We start from the raw sequence: 27,608 nt of genomic DNA, 5'->3' as shown, positions 1-27,608 counted from the left end.
TTCGTCAGTTCACTTTTACGAGGGTCACTACAAAATAAATGCACACAATTTTATTTTTAGAATCCATCTTTTGTTATACATGTTTGAAAGTTTTACAGTGTGTAGATACATCCTTTAGGAACAATATTTTCATTTCTCCACATAATTTCCATCCCTCTCAACTGCCTTACGCCATCTTGGAACCAACGCCTGTATACCCGCACGGTAAAATTCTGGACCAACCTGTTGGAGCCACTGTTTGGCAGCGTGTACAAGAGAGTCATCATCTTCAAACCTTGTTCCACGAAGAGAGTCTTTCACTTTCCCAAAGAGATCATAGTCACATGGAGCCAGGTCAGGACTGTAAGGCGGGTGTTTCAGTGTTGTCCATCCGAGTTTTGTGATCGCTTCCATGGTTTTTTGACTGACATATGGCCGTGCATTGTCGTGCAACAGCAAAACATCCTGCTTTTGCCATATGTGGTCGAACACGACTCAGTCGAGCTTCAAGTTTCCTCAGAGTCGTCACATATGCATCAGAATTTATGGTGGTTCCACTTGGCATGATGTCCACAAGCAAGAGTCCTTCGAAATCGAAAAACACCGTATCCATAAATTTTCCAGCCGAAGGTGTGGTTTTGAATTTTTTTTTTTTTTTGTGAATTTGCATAATGCCACTCCATTGATTGCCTCTTCGTCTCTGATGAAAAATGATGGAGCCATGTTTCATCACCTGTCACAATTCTTCCAAGAAATTCATCTCCACCATTTTCGTACCGTTCCAAAAGTTCGCTGCATAGCGTTTTTCTTGTTTCTTTGTGAGCCACTGTCAACATCCTGGGAACCCACCTGGCACAAACCCTTTTTAACGCCAACACTTTCAGTATTGTGCAAACACTTCCTTCCCCTATCCCAACGTAGCGTGATAATTCGTCCACTGTGATGCGTCTGTTTCTTTGTGAGCCACTGTCAACATCCTGGGAACCCACCTGGCACAAACCCTTTTTAACGCCAACACTTTCAGTATTCTGCAAACACTTCCTTCCCCTATCCCAACGTAGCGTGATAATTCGTCTTCTGTGATGCGTCTGTCAGCAGTCACCAATTCGTTAACTCTGCACATTGCCTGGAGTGTGTGCAGTACGAGGCCTGCCGCTGCGAGGACAATCCTCAATATTGCCGTGCCCGCTTTCATCACGTAACCTACTTGCCCACCGACTAACTGTACTGCGGTCGGCAGCAGCATCTCCATACACCTTTTTCAACTTCTTGTGGATGTTTCCCACTGTCTCGTTTTCACAGCACGGGAATTCTATGACAGCACGTTGCTTATGACGAACATCAAGTGTAGCAGCCATCTTGAAGACATGCTGTGACGGCACCACTCAGGGGAACGGGCTAAAATAAGTGTGAAAACAAACGGGAAGAATGTATCTACGCACTGTAAAACGTTCACACATACAGAATGAAAATCGTATTTCTACAAAAATAGTGTGCATTTCTTTTGGAGTGACCCTCGTCGTCGTCAGTATGGAACCCAGGTACCTGAATTTTTTAACTCGTTGGGATGTTTACCCATCAACAACAATGGATGGAAGAAGAGTTTCACCCCGTGATACGACGAGATATTTGGTTGTAGGTTGTACCGTTATTCACCACCAACCCAGGGTTTTTTTTTTTGTTTTTTTTTTTGTTTTTTTTTTTTTTGCTCTGTGCATAAATGGGAAAGTATCAGGGCATACTTACTCCAGGCAGGGTGTCACCACGATCCACAACATTGTCGGCAAATGTCGCTATTCCTATATGCTCGCACCATCTCCGATTCGATTAGTGTCACCTCTTACTTTCTCCAAGTTCAAGCTAAATAGCATTGGCGCCAATTGATGTCATTCTGTTAGGCTATTTCGAATAGTGAATGGTGACGGTAGTGGTTAGTCGGATGTATCTCGGTAGAATGTGAAATTTCTTCAATGATGTCCATAGTATGGAGTGGTCAGTGTGGTAAACTTGTAAAAAATCAATGAATATGAGGTGTAAATCCCAGTCTAACTCGTAAATTTTTTTCTATCAGCTGCCTCTAGCTGAACACGTGGTCAGGGTCCCACTGTCCAGGGACAAAGCCACTTTGATAATGGCCTATAGTTCCTTCCGAAAATGGTCCTATTGGGTTTAGTAGCACTGTTCAATCAAAGAAATCTGTTGAAAGTCGGTAACACGTGGAGCATCATTCTTCTTTAATATGGAAATATAATTACTCCCTTCCACTATTCAGAAATATAACTGCCATCCAAATGGTAGATATTAAGTGCTTCAAAGCATCCACCAATGTTTCACCTTCCAAGAGGAGCATCTCAGCTGTGATACCATTGCCTCCTCGTTCCTTGTTGTTCTTGAGAGCCTTTATCGCATCCCCGATTTTTTTCTCTCGCGGTCCGGGGACTTCCGCTCGTAATAAGCTATTCTTGCATCTTCCGAAAGTTGCAGTAGCCGTTGTAGCCTCTTGGCTTATGTGGTCTCTACAGTTACCCGAAATTCTTCATCGAACTAGATTTCTTTCTGTGTTTTGGGCGGAAAACCAGCTCTTCATTTGTCGTCACTAACACTGCATTCCGTAATACTAATTACGTATCGTTCACGTTGTTAGGGTCCTCCAGTATCGAAAGTTATGGGCTTTTTATCGTGATAGCGCTGTCTCTCTTCTAAGTCTTCCAAATAACCTGTGTCAAAGTGGACCATCCTTTCATCATTAGTCTGCCACTTGGTAGACAGTTTCAGACGTAGTTTGATCGATTTTCGCTATGGTTTTAATTTCACGATTAAAAGGTAACCCTATTAACTTTTTCGGGTTCATCGCCTCTAATGTGTAGTCCACTGTACTCAACACATGACAGATTTGCTTTGCTTAACTTCGCGCCAGATGCCCTTCCCGTCTATGCAGCTTTCACTTACCTGAGGGAAGGAATCGTGTGTGCTACCTGTTGGTGAAGCCTGTGTGTTACCGTCTTATTTATTTGCATACCCTATTTTTCCCAGGCAGAAAGTGGGGAACAGCGCAGTATTTGCAAACACTAGCCTCCCGGTGCACCAGCCACAGTCGATGCTGGTTTGTCTCACCTCCATGTCTCACAAACTAGCGCGGTGCGCGTTACGCTGTACCATTATGGAATCCAGTGATTTCCTGTACTTCGGGTACAAAACAGACTAAAATACTATAAAGAGACTCTTATTTTGAATGATTTCCATTTATCGATTTAGTTAAAATTTCCGCATGTATTTTTACATCAGTTAATATAACCCTGCCACAATACATTGTGTAATTATTTTTAGTAGTCGTGTACAGTTATGTGTCACAAATGGTTGATCACATTGGTTCCACTAGTGACTTCACGTTACACGGTACTATTAATTATAAAATGTCTCTGTAGGATAAATGTATCTGTCAGTTACTCCAACGATTGGGGAAGCGCAGCTTCCACCATAATCCATTAGTGGGTACGGAATGCGTAGTTCATAGTCTTCATACTACTACGCTGAATATATCCTTGTTTGTACCTTCTGAGAAACATGTGCCCAGGCAACTCTTGAGTCTTATTTGACTGACATTGGATTCCGCTGCAAAATATTTACCTATTTTTGTAATTTCACTCAATCTCTTCAGGCAAATGCTAGAATGATTCCGTTGTGAAGCACACATCCGATTTCCTTCCCTGTCTTTCCTCACAATCCGAGCTTCTGTTAAATCTCTGAAGACCTCATCGTGACAGGATACTTAACCCCAAACTTCCTTGCCTCTTTGGAAGTTGAACTCTGTTCCCTGAATTTCGCGAACAGAGCAACTTGTCGCTGTCTTCTTTTCCTTCCTAACTCTGCAGGCGTTCTGCCATCGTGCTGGGGGTCTAATACCTGCAGGAGAACAGATATAGCTTCAGATTTGTCTTGTCCATAGTGTCAGTTTCGATGCTGAGAGTGGTTTGTCGTGTCCATTGTAATTCATATGCAACGTTTATTTATGTGACAGATACGTGGACAGAAAGTTTGCTTTGCGACGTGACGTAGTTTGTATGAAGATACGATAACTAATATAAGTGGAGCAGATGTCCAGTGCTATAAAAAGACCATGGAAAAAAGTAGTTTGATTCCCGAGTTACTGAAGGATATAGGTTTTTGGGTGCTGTTTAAAGATAAAACATCGACCTTGAGCCATTGCTCCGATCACTATTTGAGTTGACTGCCCGACAGTGAACGCGATTGCTTCGAAAATGAGGCATCAGTTTCTAAAGCCATCATACACCGCAAGCTTCTACATTTAAATCTACATCTACATCTATAAGGGTACACTGCCAATCACATTCAAATGCCTGGCAGAGAGGTCATCGAAACAGCTTCACAATAATTCTCTGTTATTCTAATCTCGTATAGCGCGCGGAAAAAACGAACACCTATATCTTCCCGTCCGAGGTCTGATTTCCCTCATTTTATTATGATGATTTTTTCTCCCTATGGCAGTTGGTGTCTACAAAATATTTTCGAATTCGACGGAGATAATTGGTGATTGAAATTTCGTGAAACGATGTTGCCGCAACGAAAAACACCTTTCTCTTAATGGTATACACGCCAAATCCTGTGTCACTTGAGTGACACTCTCTCCCCTATTTCGCAATAATACAAAACGTGTTGTCCTCCTTTGAACTTTCTTGGTGTACTCCGTCAATCCTACCTGGTAACTGTCCAACGCCGCGCAGCAGTATTTTAACGAACAAGCGTAGTGTAGGCAGTCTCTTTAGTAGATCTGTCACATTTTCTAAGTGTCCTACCAATAAAACGCAGTTTTTGGTTAGCCTTCCCCACAACATTTTCTATGTGTTCCTTCTAATTTAAGCTGTTCCTAATTGTAATTCCTAGGTATTTAGTTGAACTTAACGATCTTTAGATTTATCGTGTAACCGATTTTAGCGGATGCCTTTTAGCACTTATGTAGATTACCTTACACTTTTGCGTTAATTAGCGTCAACTGCCAATTTTTGCACCATACAGATATCGTTTCTAAATCGTGCAGCGATTTGTTTTGATTTTCTGATGACTTTACTAATCGATAAACGATAGCATCATCTGCAAACAACCTAAGACAGCTGCTCAGATTGTCTCCAAAATCGTTTATATAGATAAGGAACAGCAAACGGGCTACAATACTATCTTGGGGAACGTCAGAAATCACATCTATTTTACTCGATGACTTTCCGTCAGTTGCTACGAACTGCGACCTCTCTGACAGGAAATCACGAATCCAGTCACATAACCGAGACGGTATTTCATAAGCGCGCTTTCAGCATTCCACTTTGAGTGAAAACCACATTTTTTTAGCAATGAGATATTTTGGCTGCAGCGAAAGGAGAATGAAATACTTTGTTAGTCGTCTTATTACGACATCAAGAGTCTATTCTAAGATTCCTTTCAGGTACGAGTTTTCTACTTATTCAAAGTTTTAGTTTTGTAAGTTTATTCCGTTTACCTCCATTTGATAACTTGTAAAATTAAGTAATATATGAAAACGAAAACTTTCACAAATAACAGTCTTCGTTCTCAAACATTTTCGGCTATAACAATTCTGAAGAGTATGAGTTAAATATGTCTAGCTTCTTCAACAACAGATAACCAACCTCGACCAACTCTCACGTCGTAGTGGCTGTGAGCAAGATCGGAGACAATCTTACTCCAAGATAAATGTTTGAATATTCACACAAACAAAATAAGATTTCTGTATTTTTCGATACTGTCGTCAAAATTTTGTATTCATGCAGTCATTTGTTTCACCAGATCGTACCTAATTAACAAGATATATAATTTTATCAATTAATATTTAAATTAATAGTAATAAATATCAGGATAGGTATCTATCTGAGCGCAAATATGCTAGTACAAACGGTATTCGTAATGTCCCCTTAAATATTAGAAGGATAAACAGAGAGTAATAAAATCAAGCGCCTCAGTAAAAATCGCGAACCGCACAAGTTCGACCAAAACTGGTATTGGACGATTCACAAATAGAGAGACCAGCATCGATCGATTTGTAGAAAGAACATGAGCCAAGGACAGTTAGAAATACTTAAGTAAACCGAATAGTAGAGTAGAGCATAAAGGGGAAAGTCGTATGAGATGACGAAGTGGGTAAGACAACGAACCTGAAAATGCACTAAAATGACGCCAGCGGCCTTAGCGCTAAGTCATCTGTGTCAAGCCTAAACACTGCATTATACCGTTCACATAGTTCACATAAGGAAAAGTGTGTTTTACGCATGGAGGTAAAAAAAAAAGTATGGAGTTGTCAATACGTCAGAAATTTGAAGCGACATCCGCCCAAAACATTAGGTTCAGTGTATTCATACCTCCATGGTTCACCTTGATTATACCACCCGTGACATCACTCTGGCGTGGCTGTCTCCAGTTTCCATAGTGTTGGGTGCTTTTATTGTGTGAATATGTAGTTATTTTATCAAAAATGCCAGCTTACACTTTGTACGAGTGTACTAATCTACCAGATCGTAATCTAAAGTTTAAATGAATCACATTTCATTCTTAAGTACAGCCCTTCAAGCAACATTTTCTTTTGTATACGTGAATTATGGTTGCGCTGTTTACTTTTATTGCAGTTGTTTTATTTCTTTCATTTGACTTTCAATTTGCCTTCCTTCACTCACTTCTTTCCTTTGTTTTTCATTGCCTTCCAAGTCGCAAAGTCTCCGACATCAGAGCCACACAACTATTCATTGTTCACATTTCCTCCCTCTTTCAATAAGTTTCTGGCTAGAACAAGCGGAGACAGCGGTCATGTGTGAGGGAGTTTTGCATGTATGATTGTAAGAATGTGCGTATGTGATTTGCTTCCTTTCTGAAGAAGGCTTTGACTGAAAACTGGAAACTTACGTCAACACTCTTTTCGTCGTGCTTGCCTGCTGTTCGGCCTGTGAGTAACAATCTGTCCGTTTCAAAGTGTAGTTATTCCCTCATGAAGCTTGTTGTCAATAATGCACTGCACTTCAACAGGAACAGTTATGTACATAATTACAATACCAGAAGAAAAAAACTACATTCAATACGCCACAGTACGGTTGCCTGTAGTACAAACACGGGATCACAATTCTGCAACCAGAAATTTTGATCACTTGCCCAGTGACATAACGTACCTGATAGACAGCAAAGCAAAATTTGAAACTAAACTGAAATTGTTTATCTTTGACAATTACTCCTATTGCGCAGAAGACTATCTATTATTATAATGTGCAAATGGTGATGGATAGGAATTATGAATTAACATCTGTCCGTCTTTAATTAAAAAATAGAAAACACTAGTAAGTGATTAGCATGGAAAGGAATTTACAAAAAAAGTTACTGTTCGTATAAAATTAGTCGTTTCACATCATTATGATTTATCATGCAAATGATCCATAGAACATGAAACTAAGAACTAACTAACTGTTGGTATATCATAAAGCCAGGAATAGACATATATTCTTTGAAAGCCTCATAGTGAAATTCAGTAGTAAAATAAACGGATGATCTCAATCGACGTACATTCCACGTGTGATACATTTGGTAATTCCAGAAAAACCGTCGATTTACTGGCGAGAAATATTTCGGGAAAAGAAAGAAATAGGCTAGTGTCGGAAGGGTAGGCCTATATGCTACACAAGTAAAGCTATCATTACTAAAAAAAAGTCTTGCATACGTGTTAAAGCAAAATATACATGTTACGGGTTCTAAGCGATTGAGACATTTCCTTAATCACATTTACAGTATTTCACAACGCTGAAATAAGTTAAAAATTTTTGTCTTTCCTTTACTCTATAAATTTTCATTATTGGTCACATACTGAATGACGTATCATAGGGAAGATTTCAACGTGAGAAGATATGTAAACTACAGTAAAACTAATTCACTGAAAATCTAATAAAATAACTCCATTCTGCCAAGAGATATACTTCCATGCAGTTCTGTTTCTTTCACGTTCGATAGCCGTTTACTTTGTTGACATCTACATCTACATCTACATTTATACTCCGCAAGCCACCCAACGGTGTTTGGCGGAGGGCACTTTACGTGCCACTGTCATTACCTCCCTTTCCTGTTCCAGTCGCGTATGGTTCGCGGGAAGAACGACTGTCTGAAAGCCTCCGTGCGCGCTCTAATCTCTCTAATTTTACATTCGTGATCTCCTCGGGAGGTATAAGTAGGGGGAAGCAATATATTCGATACCTTATCCAGAAACGCACCCTCTCGAAACCTGGCGAGCAAGCTACACCGCGATGCAGAGCGCCTCTCTTGCAGAGTCTGCCACTTGAGTTTGTTAAACATCTCCGTAACGCTCTCACGGTTACCAAATAACCCTGTGACGAAACGCGCCGCTCTTCTTTGGATCTTCTCTATCTCCTCCGTCAACCCGATCTGGTACGGATCCCACACTGATGAGCAATACTCTAGGTCGAACGAGTGTTTTGTAAGCCACCTCCTTTGTTGATGGACTACATTTTCTAAGGACTCTCCCAATGAATCTCAACCTGGTACTCGCCTTACCAACAATTATTTTTATATGATCATTCCACTTCAAATCGTTCCGCACGCATACTCCCAGATATTTTACAGAAGTAACTGCTACCAGTGTTTGTTCCGCTATCATATAATCATACAATAGCATGACTTGCTTCTTTCCCCATCGCACAGGTTTATTGGCTAGCAAAGAAAACGTAGGTAAGTTTTTTCCCAACACGAACATTAAAACCCTTGTTTAAAGCTGAAAATGCAACGAACAAGAAGCAGTACCAAGTAAGCAAAAAAGCATTGTTTTCGGAGTTTCAGCTTCATTTGCTATTGATACAAATACAATAAAAGTGAAATTAAATGGATTACGGAAGCATGCTTTTCGCATCACTTCCTACTCTTCTTGGTATTCGAAATATGTGAACAAGAAACATGTACATTAACGAGGCCAAGTGTGTCATACCACTAGAACAATTACGCATTAAAAACAGAATAACGTTCTAAATTGCCTTCCTGACACTATGTTAATCATGTAACCACTGTAATTTTTAGTATTTTAGATGAACAAGAAGCAATCGCAAACAGTAGTCTGCTAATGTTTTGGCCTATTTAAGATGACGGCCCATTCTGGTTTCAAAACAACGTACAGTGTACGTCTATGGCGCCATCTCCCTACTTTTTAGTACATCCATGGTTTTAGACTTACTTTGCGCATATTTCGTAAGCAGTAACATTTGTGGAGTAAGTGTCATTAATTTCATTTTTACACGTTCGTAAAATAATAACACAAAATTCGGCAATTGCTGTGTAACTTCCGTTTTCTTATACACTGATTTCTTGAAATTTGCTTTTAATTAAAAGGAGCGATGTCTGTTAGCAATGTAATACGATGATTGTCATCTTATTTCACGACTTCATAAACTCAACCGACGACTTATAATGTCTTTCTCGTTTTCAAACATTACTTTATTACGTCATAATTGAACCAGGTCTGCACATATCAGTATACTACTGACTCTGAATCAAACAAGCCATCTTCTAGTCTGTTTTGGCCCCATGGGGTTACGACAATAGCTACTTATATTACCGAAGCGAAGATAAATTCTAATCTTTTAGTTGTGGAAGGAAAAAAGTCTACGAGATCGTTTACGCACATCAGATGGACTCTGGTGAGAGAAGTATTTTTTAATAAAAATCGAGCGAAGTGAAAAGAGGAGACACAGAGATATCGAAACATGGAAAAGATGAAGTCATCAAGATTAAACGACGTAAACTGTGGATTACTGTTAAAAAGAAGCAGCCATTGAAAATATCCGCCCAAGTTTAACTCGTCAGAAGTTTCAATATGTATCCCATAATACGACCAATATAGACCTGAAAATATTTCGTGATGAAGAAAACAGGAGTATTTGTGATGAGGAGGAGAAAGCCGAATTTTCCTTAAAATGTTGACTGTACAAAAGGTGGACTCTTGTCACATGCAGCACCATAGAAGTAATTAAAGCCAAACGCCATTCGTGCAAACACGATTATTGGGACTAATTTTGTGTTTCATTTTTAGGAGTTTGTGAGTGGAAGGGATCTCAAAATATGACTGCTGGATTTATGGAACGGTCATTTTCAGTCAAATATTGTTGTTACATTAACAAGATTTTTATTTCTTCAAAACCATCGCATGTTTTGTATTACTTACTAAATCATTACTATTCATTGTAACTGGAAAATTACTTTACTTTACTATTGAAGTAAATTTAAGTCTTATTTCGTCGTAATAGTTTCTGAAGGGAGCGTACAAATGTTAAGAAACCTTTAACGAAGACGAATTATAGCAGTAAACATTTGTGGCGATGACACCTTAAATTGCTGAATGCCCGCCAGATTGAAATGAGGCATCTCGTTTCGTCATGCAAGATATGCTGTTGTTGTTTGACTGTAATATTTTCTATGCGCAGTCGATGTTTATGATGGAATCTAATTCTTTTCCTTTCTTTCGTTTTCCAGAGAGATTCTCTTCGTTTGGATCCCACGCATGTCGGCAATTGTGTATCGAAAGGGAAGTCAGAGGTAAGCGAATCACTGGGTGACGTTCAGTAACAAATATGCATTACAATTTTATCCCTTCGTCCTAGTGTCTAGAGAATCCATCTTCAGTAGATGATAAGAGCTGGAACACATCAAGAGCCTCCTACATTTAGTATTGTATGTGTATTGCGTCAGGTCCTATGTGCCACCGATAGCTCATGTTCCAAGTCATTTGATTTATTGTCATTCTATCGCACTCCACAGAGAAGACAAATTTGATTTAAAGATGAAATCAAACTTTATGGAAAGGACTCATTCGCATAGAGAGATGCAATACCATACTTATTACAGGATAGTAACAGTTATTTCTAATCGTAAACAGTTCCATTTACGGGCGGGAAAGTATCATTCATATATGCAGTGATTATAATTAAACTTTCAAAACGCTGTAGAAATAACATCACTGGTTAGACTCACCTCAGATTGCAACGGAATATTGTCAGAGAAGTGGGAAAACGTATGGCAGAAGAAAAAAATAGTGTGACAATTGAATAATAGATGCCGCTGTATGTGTCAGAATACGAAAATGAAAACACCTGTGATGCGCACGACCCATTCAAGTTGGTATAAACACGCCAGGTTCACGGCTTTTCCTTCTTTCGAGTCTGCGACGTTCGCCATGACTGTCCCAACGCAGGATCGCGCTCTGCTATAAACCTGTATTACAAGACTGAAGACTGTGCACACGTCGCTCTGCAGAATTTCCGAACACTGCAGGGTTTAAAAAAAGGTATTGGTCCGATGACTGCCGTGGGTCTGGTGAAAATGATTCGGAAATTCTAAAAGACGGGTTCTTTTGATGTGCAAACTGGTAGAGGGAGGAAACGAATTGATTCGACGTCAGTGGAAGCAGTGGCCACAGCAATGCAGAGGGTGACGAGTGGTGGTGTGCAATGCCCGAACATTGGACATACCCGTGAGCGCGGTACGTAAAATCCTACGAAAAATCCTTATTTGCTATCGATTCAAAATTACCCATGTGCACGATTGCTTCCTGTTGACCTGACAGTAAGAGAGCCTTTCGATTTAGAATTTATTGCTCGCATGGAAGTGGACGATGATTGGCCGTGGAAGATTTTGTGGGCCGATGAAGCCCACTTCCATCTGAAACGGTGTGTGAATACACAGGATTGTCGAATATGGGCAACGGAAAATCCACACGCAAATCATCCAGTACCACTTCATCCTGAAAAGCTAACTGTGTGGTGCGGGTTTACTGCATCACTCATCATAGGGCCATATTTTTTCTAAGAGACAGGTGCTTCCGGTCCTGTTACCTGTACCGTCACCGGTAAGCGCTATGAGTGTCTTTTGCTCAACCACGTCATTCCAGCTCTCCAACAGCGTGAATGTGTGGATGGAATCATTTTTGTGCAAGATGGCGCACCTCCGCATATTGCAAATCCAGTTAACCAGCTACTGAAGCGCCATTTCGGAAATGCTAGAATTATCAGGAGCCATTTCTCTATAGCCTGGCCGTCCCGATCTGCTGATCTTAATCCGTGTGACTTCTGGCTATGGGGCTAAGATTTTGTGTTCAGTATTCCGACTGCAAACTTAGCTGCATTGAAGGTACACATTGCGCAACACATTCTGAACGTGACCCCGGAATCTCTTCGATCAGTTGTGGAACATGCTGTTTCTCGTTTTCAACTTGTCGCAGAAAACGGTAGACAGCATACTGAACATGTTTTGCGCCAGTGACACGGAAATTGAAAATCCGATTTGATTTTGTTTGATGATTTTTATGCGGTTTTTGGCCTCAGGCCAATTAAAAATTGATGTGATTGATGATTTTTATGCCGTTTTGGCCTCAAGACAATTAAGAACCGATCTTAATGATGCTTTTTATATGGTTTTTGGCCTCAGTACAATTAAAGACCGATTTTTCCTATCAGATGTGATATGACCTTGCCGTGGAGGAAGGGCTTACAGTTTGTTTAACGTCAGACGTACACCTTAGGCATTGTTGTGTGATTGATTTGTCATTTGTGCTCCATCACTATTAAATTATAGAGCCATTTATAGCTACGTTTTGTAACTATATATTTTTCTTCTGCCATACGTTTCCCCCCTTCTCCGATAATGTTCTGTGGCAATTTGACATCATTCTGACCAGTGATTGTATTTCTACAGCGGTTTGAAAGTTTAACTTTAATTATAATCATCCTGTGTATATACTGTTCATTCATCGAGAGTCTAACGGTTTTTGCCTGTTATTGATATCGATACTGAATAGATACTGGTCACTGGAATTCCATTTCAAGCGATAGTGGCGTGACATAGTGCATTGTAATTCCACGCCGTATCAAAATCCGTGCAGTATTTCGTCAGGCTAACTTGGACATATAAAAAAAAAGTGAGCCGAGAAATTCGGTTTATGAATGTGGCAAGAGAAGACTTACTGAAACATTTCCTATTTACTTACTAAAACATGACTATAATTTACATTTTATGTTTACGTGCAGTAATGTTCAGTTACTACACTTTTTATGGATGGAAAATATAACGAACGTTCAAATAGCAAAAGATACTTTATTGATACAATTACTTTTTATGTTATTTAATTACGTCCCTCTTCCCCTCGCCATGAATCATGGCATGGACCTTCCCGGTGGTGGGGAGGCTTCCGTGCCTCAGCGATGCACACAGCCGTACTGTTGGTGCAACCACAACGGAGTGGTATCTGTTGAGGGGCCAGACAAACGTGTGGTTCCAGAAGAGGGGCAGCAGCCTCTCCAGTACTTGCAGGGGCAACAGTCTGGATGATTGACTTAACCGTCCTTGTAACATCAACGTAAACAGCATTGATGTGCTGGTACTGCGAACGGCTGAAAGCAAAAGGAAACTACAGCCGCAATTTTTCTCGAGGACATGCAGCTTTACTGTATTATTAAATGATGTTGGCATCCTCTTCCTGGAAGTGAAGCAGTCCCCCATTCGGATCTCCGGACAGAGACTACACAGGTAGACGTCGTTATCAGGAGAAACAAAACTGGAATTCTGCGAACCGGAGCATGGAATGTCAGAGCCCTTAAGCAGGCAAGTAGGAGAGAAAGTTTAAAAAGGGAAATGGATATGTTAAAATTGGATAAAGTCGCAATTAGTGAATTTCGATGGCAGGAGGAACCCAACCTCTGGTCAGATGAACACAGTGTTATAAATATAAAATGAAATCGCCGTAATTCAGGACTAGGTTTAGTAATGAATAAAAACGTGGCACCGCGTATAAGCTACTATGAACAGCATAGTGAACGCATTATCGTAGCCGAGATAGAAACGAAGCCCACGCTTGCCACAGTAGTACACGTTTGTACACCACTAACTCCGCAGATGATGAAGAGATTGAAGCAATGTATGATAAGGGAAATTATTGAGGTAGTTAAGGGAGACGGAAATTTAATAGAATTTTGCACACAGCATAATTTAATTATAGCTAAGGCTTCGTTTAAGAATCATGAAAGAAGGTTGTATAAGTGGAAGATAGGTTTCAGATAGATTATATAACAGTAAGTAAGAGATTTAGGAGATTTAGACTTAGAGAAAGCTTTTGACAATGTTGACTGGAATACTCTCTTTCAAATTCTGAAGGTGGCAGGGATAAAATATAGAGAGCGAAAGGCTACTTACAATTTGTACAGAAACCAGATGGCAGTTATATGAGTCGATGGGCACGAAAGGGAAGCAGTGGTTGAGAAGAGAATGAGACAGGGCTATAGCCTATCCCCGATGTTGTTCAATGTGTATATTGAGCAAGCAGTAAAGGAAACAGAAAAAAATTGAGTATGAATTAAAATCCAGGGAGAAGAAATAAAAGCTCTGAGGTTTGCTGATGACATTGTAATTCTATCAGAGACAGCAAAGGACTTGGAAGAGTAGTTCAACGGAATGGACAGTGTCCTGAAAGGACGATATAAGATGAACATCAACAAAAGCAAAACGAGGATGTAGTCGAATTAAATCAGGTGACGCTGAAGGAATTAGCTTAGGAAATCAGACACTTAAAGTAGTAGATGGGTTTTGCTATTTCGGCAGCGAGGTAACTGACGGTGGACGAAGCAGAGAGGATATAAAATGTAGACTGGTGATGGCAAGAAAAGCGTTTTTGAAGAAGAAAAAATTGTTAACATCGGGTATAGATTTAAGTGACAGGAAAGTGACACTGAAAGTGTTTGAATGGAGTGTAGCCATGTATGGAAGTGAAACATGGACGATAAATAGTTTAGACAAGAAGAGAATAGAAGCTTTCGAAATGTGGTACTACAGAAGAATGCTGAAGATTAGATACGTAGATGATACAGCTAATGAGGAGGTACTGGATTGAATTCGGGAGAAGAAGAATTTGTGGCACAACATGACTAAACGAAAGGATCTGTTGTTAAGACACGTTTTGATGCATCAAGGGATCATCAATTTAGTAATGGAGACAAGCGTGGAGGGTAAAAATCGTAGAGGGAGACCAAGAGATGAATGCATTACGGAGATTCAGAAGGATGTAGATTGCAGTAATTACTCGGAGATGAAGAGGCTTCCGTGGGATAGAGTAGCATGGAGAGATACGCCAATCCAGTTCTTGGTCTGAAGACCAAAAAAACAAATAACAATATAATTATAGTTTAAAAAGTTTCGGACTTTGTCTGACTTCTACTTTGAAACCTTTTTTTCTGCCGGATTTCTTGATTGTAGGTCAGTGGGGAGGCGTGCTAAGGGTTTTGAGGTGTGAGTTTGCGAACATCAAAATATGTGACATAAATGACCATGTCTTTTGATTGCAAGGACTTAGAAGCTTAAATTTTTTATACCACAAAGAGATCATGGACTTCAGTATGTGATGTATATTTGAACTATGTACGCGGACCTGCTCCAGAGAAAAAGGGGTCTTAAAAGACCAATAGAAAGACGGATAAAAAAGGAATTTTTCTCCTGTGATATAATTACAATCAACAGTTTTCGAATTTTTTTCTTTAATTTTTACTTTGAAACCTTGCTTCTTGCCAAATTTCATCATTCTAGGTCAAAGAGAAGCAACCTATGGATTATGATGTGTGAGTTTTCGAGTATCAAAATATGTTGCATAAATCGCCGGATCTTCTGACCGAAGTTACTTAGAAGTTTAAAATTATAACATCTCTAAGGGACCACAGACCTTCATATCAGATATAAATTTTAACTTGGTAGGTTCACCTATTCTTCAGAAAAGGCGTTCTTTACAGTCGGACAGACAGACAGACAGACTGACAACAAGGATTCTATTTTTATCGATAGAGACACGGAAGCCTACAAACTGTGATTCCAGTCTTGGACATAGCTTATGTCCAGCAAGCTGATTTAAATTTTAATGATGCGAACCTGTTGCACAAATTTTATTGCAACGATCTCGTTTCCAAAGCAACTAAGGGTATCTTCATCAGAATAAATTACAGTTACACAATGTAATATCACATTTTCTTTGTACATTTGTGTGTGGAACTGTGTGACGAGTGTAGAAATCAAAGACATTGCCAAGTGACAGCGCTAAGAGAAAAGAAAAAGGTTAAATTTTATCTCTGTGTTACTATGGAGATGGATGTAAGAGTATGTTGAATATTTTATTTCTGCTGTAATAGCTATCCCATATAGTACAGAGAAATTATAAAAGGGTGCCCACTAACGGAGAATATTAGGTGAGACTCAATCTTGAACATTATTCTTGAAAGTTATTAGTAATAGAAAGAAACAGTTTCAGAATTTCTACGTCAATATGGCGTCAAAGAGACTCCGAGGAAATTCACGATGGACCTGCATTTTAGAGACGGCAGCTTACTTCGGTCACAAGTCGGCCACTAAAAAAAATTATTTTCAGCTCCCTACTAGCGCACATATGTACGACACAATACCACAAAGACGAGCTTAGTTTGTCTGAATATGACATTAAACTGCCTCACATGTCAGTCGCAAACAAACTAAATTTTATTACATTTTCAGGGAATAATATTAATAGGAAACATTTCAACATATTCCCGTTGCCTGTAAAACCATATGAGTTAAAGTGTTCAAGACAAATAAGTTAAAGTTATCTTGTAAAGCCAGAATTAAAACGGCAAGCGTGGTAAGCCACTATGACTGACACCTTTCAGTCTAATGTCAGTGCTAGTGGCTTATAATGGTTGTGGTTTTAATTCTGGCTTTGAACGATGAATTTATTTGACTTGAGCATTTCAGCTCATATGGTTTTATTATCTTCACATGCAATGTAAATCTGTGTAACTACAACTTATTCTGATGAAGACACCCTTAGTCGGTATCGAAACCAGGATAATGCTATAATATTTGTTCAACTGGATTTCTCTTTTTATCCTTCATTTAAAAAACTACTGTGGTTGATTATAAGCAAAATATTAAAGGAACGAAACACTGGACTACTGTGTAGTTTGAATGTTAAACAGATTTACCAGGGAATTGAGATTTACCAGGAAATAACTATTGCACTCTTCAAAATAAAATAGGGATAGCTTGCAACACTTATATCGATTAGAAATAGGTGGATTCGCCTCTGATCTGGAACTAGCTATCATTTGGGTATTCTTGGCAAAAAGGAATGGCTCTAATATGGTGAAAATCCGGCGCCAAGAAGAGATTTTATAGAGCATTCGAACATCAAGAGTTGTGAGTACCGTCAGTCGCCATGTCGCTTGCCACCAATCTTCGCCACTGCTTCACTAACTTCACACATTCAGTAATGTATATGGGAATGGACAACTTAATTTGTGTGTGGTTTGAATAATAATCACAAAAGCAAATTTGTGTCCAGAACCATATGTTCTATCCTGATCACGAAGCTATTCAGGGTCCTCACCTATGTGCTGCTAAAACCGAGTATCCTGATTGAAATGAACAATTCTTGCATTCAAGTGCTTTAAAATTATTTTTGCCTCATGTAAAAGGAGTAGCAAAAGTTCAAGTTAAACCCACAAAAGTGAAGTTAGATAGGATTTCGCTAAAGTATCCTTAGTTTATTACAAAGTATGCTTTTGTAGGGATACAGTGCAAGATTGTGTAAATATTATTGTCTAAAATACGTGCTTCACAGGTGATAAAAAGGCAAATAAGTTAACCTAATTTTCAAACATAGTGTGGTTTTGATTTCTATCACGAATGGTTTCTTTTTTGAAGTTAATTAAGCCCAGTGTTCATCTTTATTGATTTTTATATGTCAGTTAAAATAAAAGCCCCTCATGTCCAAATTTAGTTCTGCACTTCATGCAGTAACGTTTCAGTATTTGATTAAGTAATGCTCTTGAGTGTAGCTGTCATTGGTATGAGCTTGGTGCAAAATTACTTCTTATAATTTACCGATTTGTGCATTATTGGTAACTGCTGCTACACGCAGTTCAGAGTGCACTGTGTCAGTTTGTATCCTATTTGCTATTCAGAGGGAAATATCAGCGAAAGTAACTTCAATAACCAATATTCAATTTTCTTAAACATATATTTCCAAATTAATGTGCCTAATTGGGCTGGCGACCGTTCAGGTTTTCCATTCACTTTTGTGTTTGTAGCTTCCATTAACTCCCAAGGTTAAAGTATGTTTGGTTGTTTTCTGTTAATTTCACCATATTCAGAAATATAGTCCGATACCTTTGTCCTCTACACACATGCGCAGTCAATCTTAAAATCCTCCTAGAGTGTAACATTAACATGTTTCACTTCAAGTGAGTGTTATGTGTGGCTTTTTCCTTCACAGAATTGAAGGATTGGTTGTCAGGGAAGAGTGACATACACATTAGGGTTATATGTGGTACTACATGACAGGACGTTCGTCAGTTTTACTTACTAAAATACAGATTGTAAGATAAATATTGGACGCAAAATAATTGTAAGACGAGCACTGAATGTCCAGCGGCGCGAACTTGCAATAGATCGGGCAAAATAATTAACAGAAAACTTTACAGGTCTTCAAAGATAAAATGTAAAGTGTTAACAAAATTAAAAAGGATACAGAACGAGCGAAACAAAAAAGTACATAGTGTACTAGGTGGCAGTAGCTCACTAGACGAGAGCACAGACGACGCCATGGGACGGCGACAGGCTTACGTTGAGTACCATACACACATCAAGGATCAAATTCAGATGATGACCTTGCCACAAATAAAACAAGGTATGAACGACGGCACAAATGAAGACAGTGGTTATGTTAACGACTCGATGGATATGTTCAGTTTATCGAAAATCTAAAGTGAACCGAGCGAAACACCAGAAGTAGAATCTGAGGAGAACTCAGAACAAGATATCGAGAAACCACTAAACATGAACGATTTGTTAAGAATGTTGTCTGCACAAACTGCAGCACAGGGTAGTAATACTAACAATCAGCTTAAAACACAGGCAGGTGTAATTAAAACACAAAGTGTTAAAATCAGTCGCTACAGTCGCAGGTTCGAATCCTGCCTCAGGCATGGATGTGTTTGATATCCTTAGGTCAGTTAGGTTTAAGTAGTTATAAGTTCTAGGGGACTGATGACCTCAGCAGTTAAGTCACATAGTGCTCAGAGCCATTTGAACCATATTTGTTAAAAGCAGTAAACAGATAAAAAAAGTAGACTCAAGAGTAGTGAATAATCAATCGGGGACTTAAAAACTGAAATAGATACTATCAATAACAATGTCACCACTATGCAAAGACAGATTAATGACATTAACGATAGGTTCGATAACGAAGATTCAAGACACTGTAGAACCTCTGCTTGTAACAAAAGCTGATGAAAAGGTTTCCGGTCTAAAACCCGAATTTGAGACAAACAGTGAATGATTCCGAAAAAGGAAGTGAGTAAACAAGTGGCAACATGCGAAAAGAAGTGTGAACAGAACACTTCCTAAATTCAAGTTAAAGTGAACGACCTTTAACGGAAAATAAGAGAAAAACTGACAGATTAATGTGTAGCAAATTGCTAGAGGTTGAATAACGATTTGATCTAGCAAACTGGCACAATGGATGGAATCCATTAGATATTTTGAAAAACTGTGAAAGGAATTTTTCTGATGACATAGCGGACCAGAAAAAGATCAATGTGATTATTACCGCATTAGCTGGTGATGCGAAAAGATGAGGCTTAAATTTGGATACAGAACAAATGTCATTTGGCGAATTTAAACAGTAATGTATAGAGAAATACCGGTCGGAGCAAAAACAGGGCTGCCTATGGCGGGAATTTGTCATGGCCAGGTTATATGACAACAGAGGCGGGAGCTCAATGGAAGAGTTTTGCGAAATGTGGTATCGGAAAATATGCACTTGAGAAACAGATGCACGGAGTCCAAAATAGTGTGGGAAGTATGGAAAAAGCTCATGGAGGAATCAAAACGTTACATAGGAAGTAATCACAAAAGCGTCTTGTCATTTTTGGAAAGAGTAGAAGATGAGGACCACTGGGAACTGTGATTATCATCAAAATAATAATAACCAGAGCAGGGATAATCACGTGAATAATGAACAAAATGAGAACAAATGTTACCACATAAATATGATGCGAAACCTGATAATAATTAATTTTTTTTATTTTATGATGTTTTTAAATATTCATTTTGTATATGTTTATGGTGTTAAATTCGTTAATCATTTACATTTTATATATTTTAAAATATTTAGTTGTAACTGTTTACATTTAATTCTTTTCATTTTAATGGCCCTGAGTTAAAGTATCTGTATCGCTTTCTGGTATCTATCTTTCATCAATAGCAACACATAAACCACTTTCAGCAATATATAAGTCATGTTAGTAAGATCTAAATAAATTCATTTTCTATATATTATTTTATTGCACTGTCTATACATTTTTATAATCATCAAAAGTAATTTCACTTTTTACTGCAGACTATTTAACCCCAATACACTTTAATATTCTTTGTTCTTTACTATACAAGAATAATTTTTCAGTTTTAAACTAATGTGTCTTAAAATAATTTTCCTATAATTTTCATCTTTCATTTGTCCTAAACCTTTTTGTTTATTAGTGATCAGCCCATAAATATTATATTTTGGATAATCGCTTTTATCAAATTCGTTTATCATTGATTTCATATCATTACAAAAAAACATTGATTTTATACTTATATAAACTAGTCAGTATCCACATAATAGAAATCGATATTATCTCTTAATTTTGGTTTTATGATATCATAATGAAATAATACTTTTTGCTGTGCCAAATATGGCACCATCAAGTATAAAACGTGAGAGATTATCACCATAATTGGAAATTCAGTGAAACAATGATTGTGATATTTGGCACATTGTATGCTTGATGTTGACTTCTTTAGTAGAGATGTATTTTTGACGAATTGATGTACATTGTTATGTCCTATGAAGGTGGTAGCCAGTAGCAAAAATGGTTTAGAATAAATAAAGTCACTGAGATGCTGGAACAAAAAATTATTTTTCCAAATATTCTAGACACACTGTGGGACCTTATTTACCTGTATTGTTGAATATCAGTAATTGCTTCTGTGTAATACTTAGTGAGATAAAGGAAATGCGAATTTTACGCTAATAGTCAATTCAGGGTCACATACTTGTGATGTTATTGTATCAGAAGCCTGACAGGTTTGTTCCACTTTTAATATTTTTTCCATCCAGACTCAGCTTTAGTTTGAAGTGTCGATTACATTAATCATTACATGTTTGACACGAACATGTTCTTCCTGATAGAACTAATACTACATAAGACCACACATCATTGCAACTCTATACAGTCATTAATTCTGCTTCCTCAGACTGTCTCCAAGAATCTCTAGTTTTTGTAAACGTAGCACGCAGGGACGTTTTTCTCTTTCCTCAGATGGAGAAATCATTTTGTGACAGCTTCTGCAAAATAATGATAGGATTAATTTCCCCATGGAGTGTTTCATGAGCAGCGACAATGCGGTCTTCCACAAGCAATATATTCGCCAAGTCACCTATTGTTGAGAAACATGTGTCGAATTGATGTATAGAGAAGTGTAACAGCACGATAACAGCCTGATTTTCTTTTCCGAGGTGAAAATTAACCATGCCCTCTCCAGCTTCAGCAGAGCAATGACGCCACGCTGGTGTGGGCTTTGCGGCAGCGGCCACCACCTGTTAACGCCACCGGCATCGTCTGGGAGGGGCGGAGAGGGGGGGAGCGGGATGTGCTCTGGTGGTGTTCCCGCCCCCACCCGCTGTCAGCGACAGAGAGCAGACGCTCTCCAGCCGGAGGTTAATAGACTTGCAAAGTGGGAAGCGGGCGCAGGGAGATCCGTGGAGAGAGAAAGCCAGCATGGCTCTTAGCGCCCACCAATCAGCAGAGTCCTCGACGTGACAGCGCTGCGCTCTGCTGGGAAAGCGGCGCATTAATCTCTGCCCCACTGAGCGGGCATTGTTTTGGACCTCTCCACGACCGAGTCCCGAACTACGGCATTGTTTTACGTAGCACATAATCAAACTGGAGTGCGTCTATAAACACCAATAGGCAGAACTGGTGGTCTATCGATTCACCTGCGAAAGCGACGCGGAAGAACTGGTAGGCTGGGGTGTTGACACCATATCCAACGCCTCTCTAACTATATGAACACGGCAAGGTCATGTTTTGTAGAGAAATAACGTATTGTAAACTAACTAGTAGATGTGACAACTGCTTCTTATGGTTTTACCAAAACAACAAGAGGAGAACACAATTTCGTCACAAATCGTTTTAGTACGTCTAAAAACCACTCGTCTTTGAAAGTTGTTCGGAAGTTTCCGAACTAATTCGGGAAAAATCATTTTCATCCTTTTGTTGGTACCTGAAAACTATCGTTTCAGAAGGAGTCAACAGCTTCTTGGAATGAAGAAATTGGCTGTCTACTATTTTTTGTTTGGGAACAAGTCGGTACGTGATAAATTAGATAGATTGGAACCATGAATCATTCGTTTACAGTTTTCTTACGTCAAATAATCAATTTTTTGACTTGCTGTGAGAGAGCTGTTAGTGTATGCGCTCTTTTTTTAATTTTTTTTAATGGTGGTTCACGATGCTGATAATTAGCGACATAGATTTTGGAAATAATTACTCTAGATCCCTTATTCGTCCATTTGAGGCAATATTTTGAACCTTATCCCATCACTTTTTCGATTAGAAACTTTAATACTATGTCCTTGCAGATGCCAGACGTGCCAAATAGGTGTCTGATTTCTCGTTCTTTGACACAGGCCGTAGCATCTCTGTCCATTTAGATGTATATCACAGTTCACAGCATGATCACAGTCCATATGCCGTGCATATACGATCCAAGACCACTGCATGCTCAAAACTGTTCTCATCCATTCGGTTGAGCGCCACAGTACACAGTTTATTCACCGTTACCCACTGTGCTTCAGCTGTCTGTAGAAGTGAAAACTGTTATAAGATATATGATGTCAAACCCGACCATGTATTGTCGATAGTTCTTTGTTTGAAACTTCTATGCAGCGAAAATCATCTGCTCATACTTTGCAACTCTGCGGTCTAACAGATGCGTATGCATTTATTAAGAGTGACAGTAAATAACTTAAGGGGGCTGTTGATGAAAAACATACACTATTTCAAAAATGCACCAAATACACAGTTTTGGAGAGATGGCAACGAAATTTTGTACCACGCTTTACATGAAAGTTACACATTTACATATAAAATCTTTTGATTCTATAGATTTAACTTTTTTAATGAAATTTGAAGTTTTATTTTCAAAAAGTAATGTATGTTCGCTTTCCTCAGAAAGTATTCAAGAGATTTCTACAAAAATTTCTCTGTTTCATCTCTTTGTATGTTGTAAACCTCTCTCATGAGGTCTTTGGAATACATCCAACAGGAGATTTTTTTTAATTATAATTCCACAAGTACAATTGTAAAGTCCTGCAAAATTCCAAGCACTTTGCCCCATATCTCAGCTTGAAATCAGAATTTCAAAATTTTGTTTTGAGACAACGTTTACTAAGTTTATAGAAATATGTGTACAAAATTTCATAATTCTATAATTCATAGAATCTGAGGAAAAGGTACATAAACTTCAAAAAACAAACTTTTCAGGAAACGCAGTTTAAAGTTCAACCTAATGTTTTTCCTTATGTCACTTCTTCAGAAGGCACCACATTTGTACTGTGAGTCGCCTTTCCCTTCAAGGCTTCTCTTCTGGCTTCTTGTTGTCTGTCTTCTTTCCTTTACCAGGTTTTCAACTGAGTTTTCATCTGCAGAGACGCACTGTAAATTTACTTTTCACAGGATGTACTGAGTAAAATTTCCTATCTTGAAGCCCATTCTTTCTAATACCTTGATCCTACCGACGTCCCCATCATTAAATACAATAACTGCATCATAGTTTCAATTCTGACAACTGTAGCAGATGCAAATATGTTTTAGGACATCCTATCCATGTGAGTGAAATTAGAGACTCATTTTGATTTTGGGGTTTGTCATGGGCACACGTCGGCCAAAGATGATCTAGAAAACCAAAGGGTATGTATCACGGCCTTCTAGATGTATCCCGCAAATGTTTGTTTGAAAGTAATACACAGAATCGTTGTTCGTTGAGCTGGTATTGAAGTGCTGCTTCAAAACGTCGGCGTGGCAGGAAGGCCGCGTCACACTTTTAATTAATTTTCAGGCACTTCTGATGCGATTTCAACGTTGAAACTTTGGGAACTAATTGTCCATGAGTTGTGCTAACAAATAGTAAATTAATCGAAAATTGACATTTTTGGCCAGTTTCATGAAAGTCCCCCCTTAAGATGGAATTGGATGAAGGAAATTACATACATGGCCTCACAGAAGAAGGACACGAACGGAACAGACACTTTTATTCAAAGGCAATAATAACACTGAAGTCAACACGACTTAAGAAGATAATAATTAAAACCGAAGTTATCGCGACTTAAGATGATCCCTTGGACATTACGAAAGGCACGAAATTATTGTTAATAGGATGTGTGCTCACCACGGACGGCAATTCATGTTCCACAACGTGTTCCCATGCTGGGCACAAGGTTGGTAAGGTATACTATTCTGTATAGTGGGCGTTCCATTCCTCGTCCAGCGAGATTGACACCTGCTAGATAGTTGTTAGTGCATGTATATGTACTTCAACACATTTCCTCTACGCATCCCATACGTGCTGCATGGGATTTATGTCAGGAGGACAGGCAGGCCAGTCCATTCGCCGATTATCCTCTCGTTCCAAGAGCTCCTTCACATTGCTGTTCGTAGGGGTTGCTCATTGTCATCCATTTTTATGACATCAGGACAGAATACACCACTGAAAATACGAACATGGCGAAGGAGTACAGTGTCAGAATAACGACGATCGGTAATGCAGCGTGTTCAGTGATTTTTTAGGTCAGTAGGACCTTGCAACATTTACTCCCCACACGATAACACCTGAACCACCCTAATGACCATGCCGGAGACTATGAATCATACGGAGATGCCGCACACTGGCATCCGAAAGCGTTACCAGCACGTGACAAAGTTGGAAAGGGACCTCACTGGGGGTCTCCATTTGGCTGGCAGACCGAGTCGTGCAATCTCTAGATTTGTGTGGTAGTCGCATGTGACAGTGGCCCGACAATGGTCTTCATGGGAACGTGTCCTAGTTGACCACGTCTGACCACCACAAGCGAGGGTCGCCGTTTTGAGCACCAAGTACACCGTAACGCGTGCACATCCCAACCTGTCAGCCGAGAGCATGTAATGGGCACTCCGGCACATTCTGTGTCATCCTGAACCATTGGTCGAAGACAAGCAGCATGAGAACCAACTGCCGTCGTATGTGTAGGATGCCGTTAACAAAAAACAAGCGGCTGCGTATGGAGTGGTGCCGTGACCCTGGAAGCATAGAGCGTCTCATTGTGTTCAGTGATGAATTGTGGTTCTTCACTATCCGGGATGACTGCAGTCGGAAAATACGGCGGCTACCTGGGGAAGGTTCCAATATACGGAATGTTTTGTAGAGGCACAGCGTTGTCGCTACTGGCGTCACGGTGTGGGGAACCATCAGGCACGACCTCATGTCACAGCTCGTAGTGTTTCAGAGAAATTTAACAGCAGAATGGTAACTCACCATCATCGTGCGTTCTCATGTGTTACCTTTGATACGAAAGTTTCGTGGTGTCATGTTTCAACGTGAAAATGGTTGTCCATATATGGCATGCATCTGTGTGAACTGTCTGAATGATGTTGAGGTGCACCTATGGCCAGTAAAATGCCCAGATCTGCCCCAAAAGAACATTTGTGGGACCATCTCGTATGTGAACATCGCCCCAGTGCCAATATGCAGTGTATCAAGGATGAGTTACAACAGTTGTGAGTCTGTCGTCCATGTAATATTCTACCAGGTGGCTACCCCTTTCGTTTCTTACCGTTGTTCTCCAACTACATTCTCATGACTTCGTTCGCCGTCGGGCCAGTGTTAAATTTTTATTTCCCAAAATATATTGAATTGTTGTTGTTGCTGTGGTCTTCAGACCTTAGACTGGTTTGATGCAGCTCTCCATGCTACTCTATCCTGTGCAAACTTCTTCATCTCCTAGTACCTACTGCAGCCGACATTCTTCTGATACTGCTTAGTGTTTTCATCTCTTGGTGTCCCTCTACGATTTGTACCCTCCACCCCGCCCTCCTGTACTAAATTGATGATCCCTTGATGCCTCAGAACATGTCCTACCAACCGATCCCTTCTTCTAGTCAAGTTGTGCCACAAACTCCTCTTCTCCCCAATTCTATTCAATACCTCCTCATTAGTTATGTGATCTACCCATCTAATCTTCAGCATTCCTCTGTAGCACCACATTTCGAAAGCTTCTATTCTCTTCTTGTCTAAATTCTTTATCGTCCACGTTTCACTTCCATACATGGCTACACTCCATACAAATACTTTCAGAAACGACTTCCTGACACTTAAATCACTACTCGATGTCAACAAATTTCTCTTGTTCAGAAACGCTTTCCTTGCCATTGCCAGTCTACATTTAATATGCTTTCTACTTCGACCATCATCAGTTATTTTGCTCTCCAAATAGCAAAACTCCTTTACTACTTTAAGTGTCTCATTTCCTAATTTAATTCCCTCAGCATCACCCGACTTAATTCGACTACATTCCATTATCCTCGTTTTGCTTTTGTTGATGTTCATCTTATACCCTCCTTTCAAGACACTGTCCATTCCGTTCAACTGCTCTTCCAAGTCCTTGGCTGTCTCTGACAGAATTACAATGTTATCGACGAACCTGAATGTTTTTATTTCTTCTCCATGGATTTTAATTCCTACTCCGAACTTTCCTTTTGTTTCCTTCACTGATTGCTCAATATACAGATTGAATAGCATTGGGGAGAGGCTACAACCATGTCTCACTCCCTTCCCAACTACTGCTTCCCTTTCATGCCCCTTGACTCTTATAACTGCCATCTGGTTTCTTTACAAATTGTAAATAGCCTTTCGCTCCCTGTAATTTAGCCCTGATACCTTCAGAATTTGAAAGTGAGTATTCCAGTCAACATTGTCAAAAGCTTTCTCTAAGTCTACAAATACTAGAAACGTAGGTTTGCCTTTCTTTAATCTATTTTCTAAGATAAGTCGTAGGGTCAGTATTGCCTCACGTCTTCCAGCATTTCTACGGAATCCGAACTGATCTTCCCCGAGGTTGGCTTCTATCAGTTTTTCCATTCGTCTGTACAGAACTCGCGTTAGTATTTTGCAGCTGTGACTTATTAAACTCATAGTTGGGTTATTTCCACATCTGTCAACACCTGCTTTCTTTGGGATTGGAATTATTATATTCTTCTTGAAGTCTGAGGGTATTTCGCCTCTCACATACATCTTGCTCACCAGATGGTAGAGTTTTGTCAGAGTGGTTCTCCCAAGGTTATCAGTAGTTCTAATGGAAAGTTGTCTACTCCCGAGGCCTTGTTTCGACTTAGGTCTTTGAGTGCTCTGTCGAACTCTTCACGCAGTATCGTATTTCCCATTTCATCTGCATCTACATCCTCTTCCATTTCCATAATATTGTCCTC

General features: G+C 39.4%; 1 protein-coding gene across 1 annotated transcript in view; it reads left to right on the top strand.

Moving 5' to 3' along the window:
* The window catches only part of LOC126413238 (semaphorin-2A-like), a 1,385,371-nt gene that overhangs the window by 809,699 nt on the left and 548,064 nt on the right, over positions 1–27,608 (top strand). Inside the window, exon 4 of the mRNA XM_050083137.1 lies at positions 10,513–10,575. Within this exon, the coding sequence (XP_049939094.1) occupies positions 10,513–10,575 (63 nt within the window). The remainder of the gene's footprint in view (positions 1–10,512; positions 10,576–27,608) is intronic.

Source organism: Schistocerca serialis, chromosome 7, assembly GCF_023864345.2.
Source record: "Schistocerca serialis cubense isolate TAMUIC-IGC-003099 chromosome 7, iqSchSeri2.2, whole genome shotgun sequence".
NCBI classification, from domain to species: domain Eukaryota; kingdom Metazoa; phylum Arthropoda; class Insecta; order Orthoptera; family Acrididae; genus Schistocerca; species Schistocerca serialis.
This window is presented reverse-complemented; position numbering and strand designations above follow the sequence as displayed.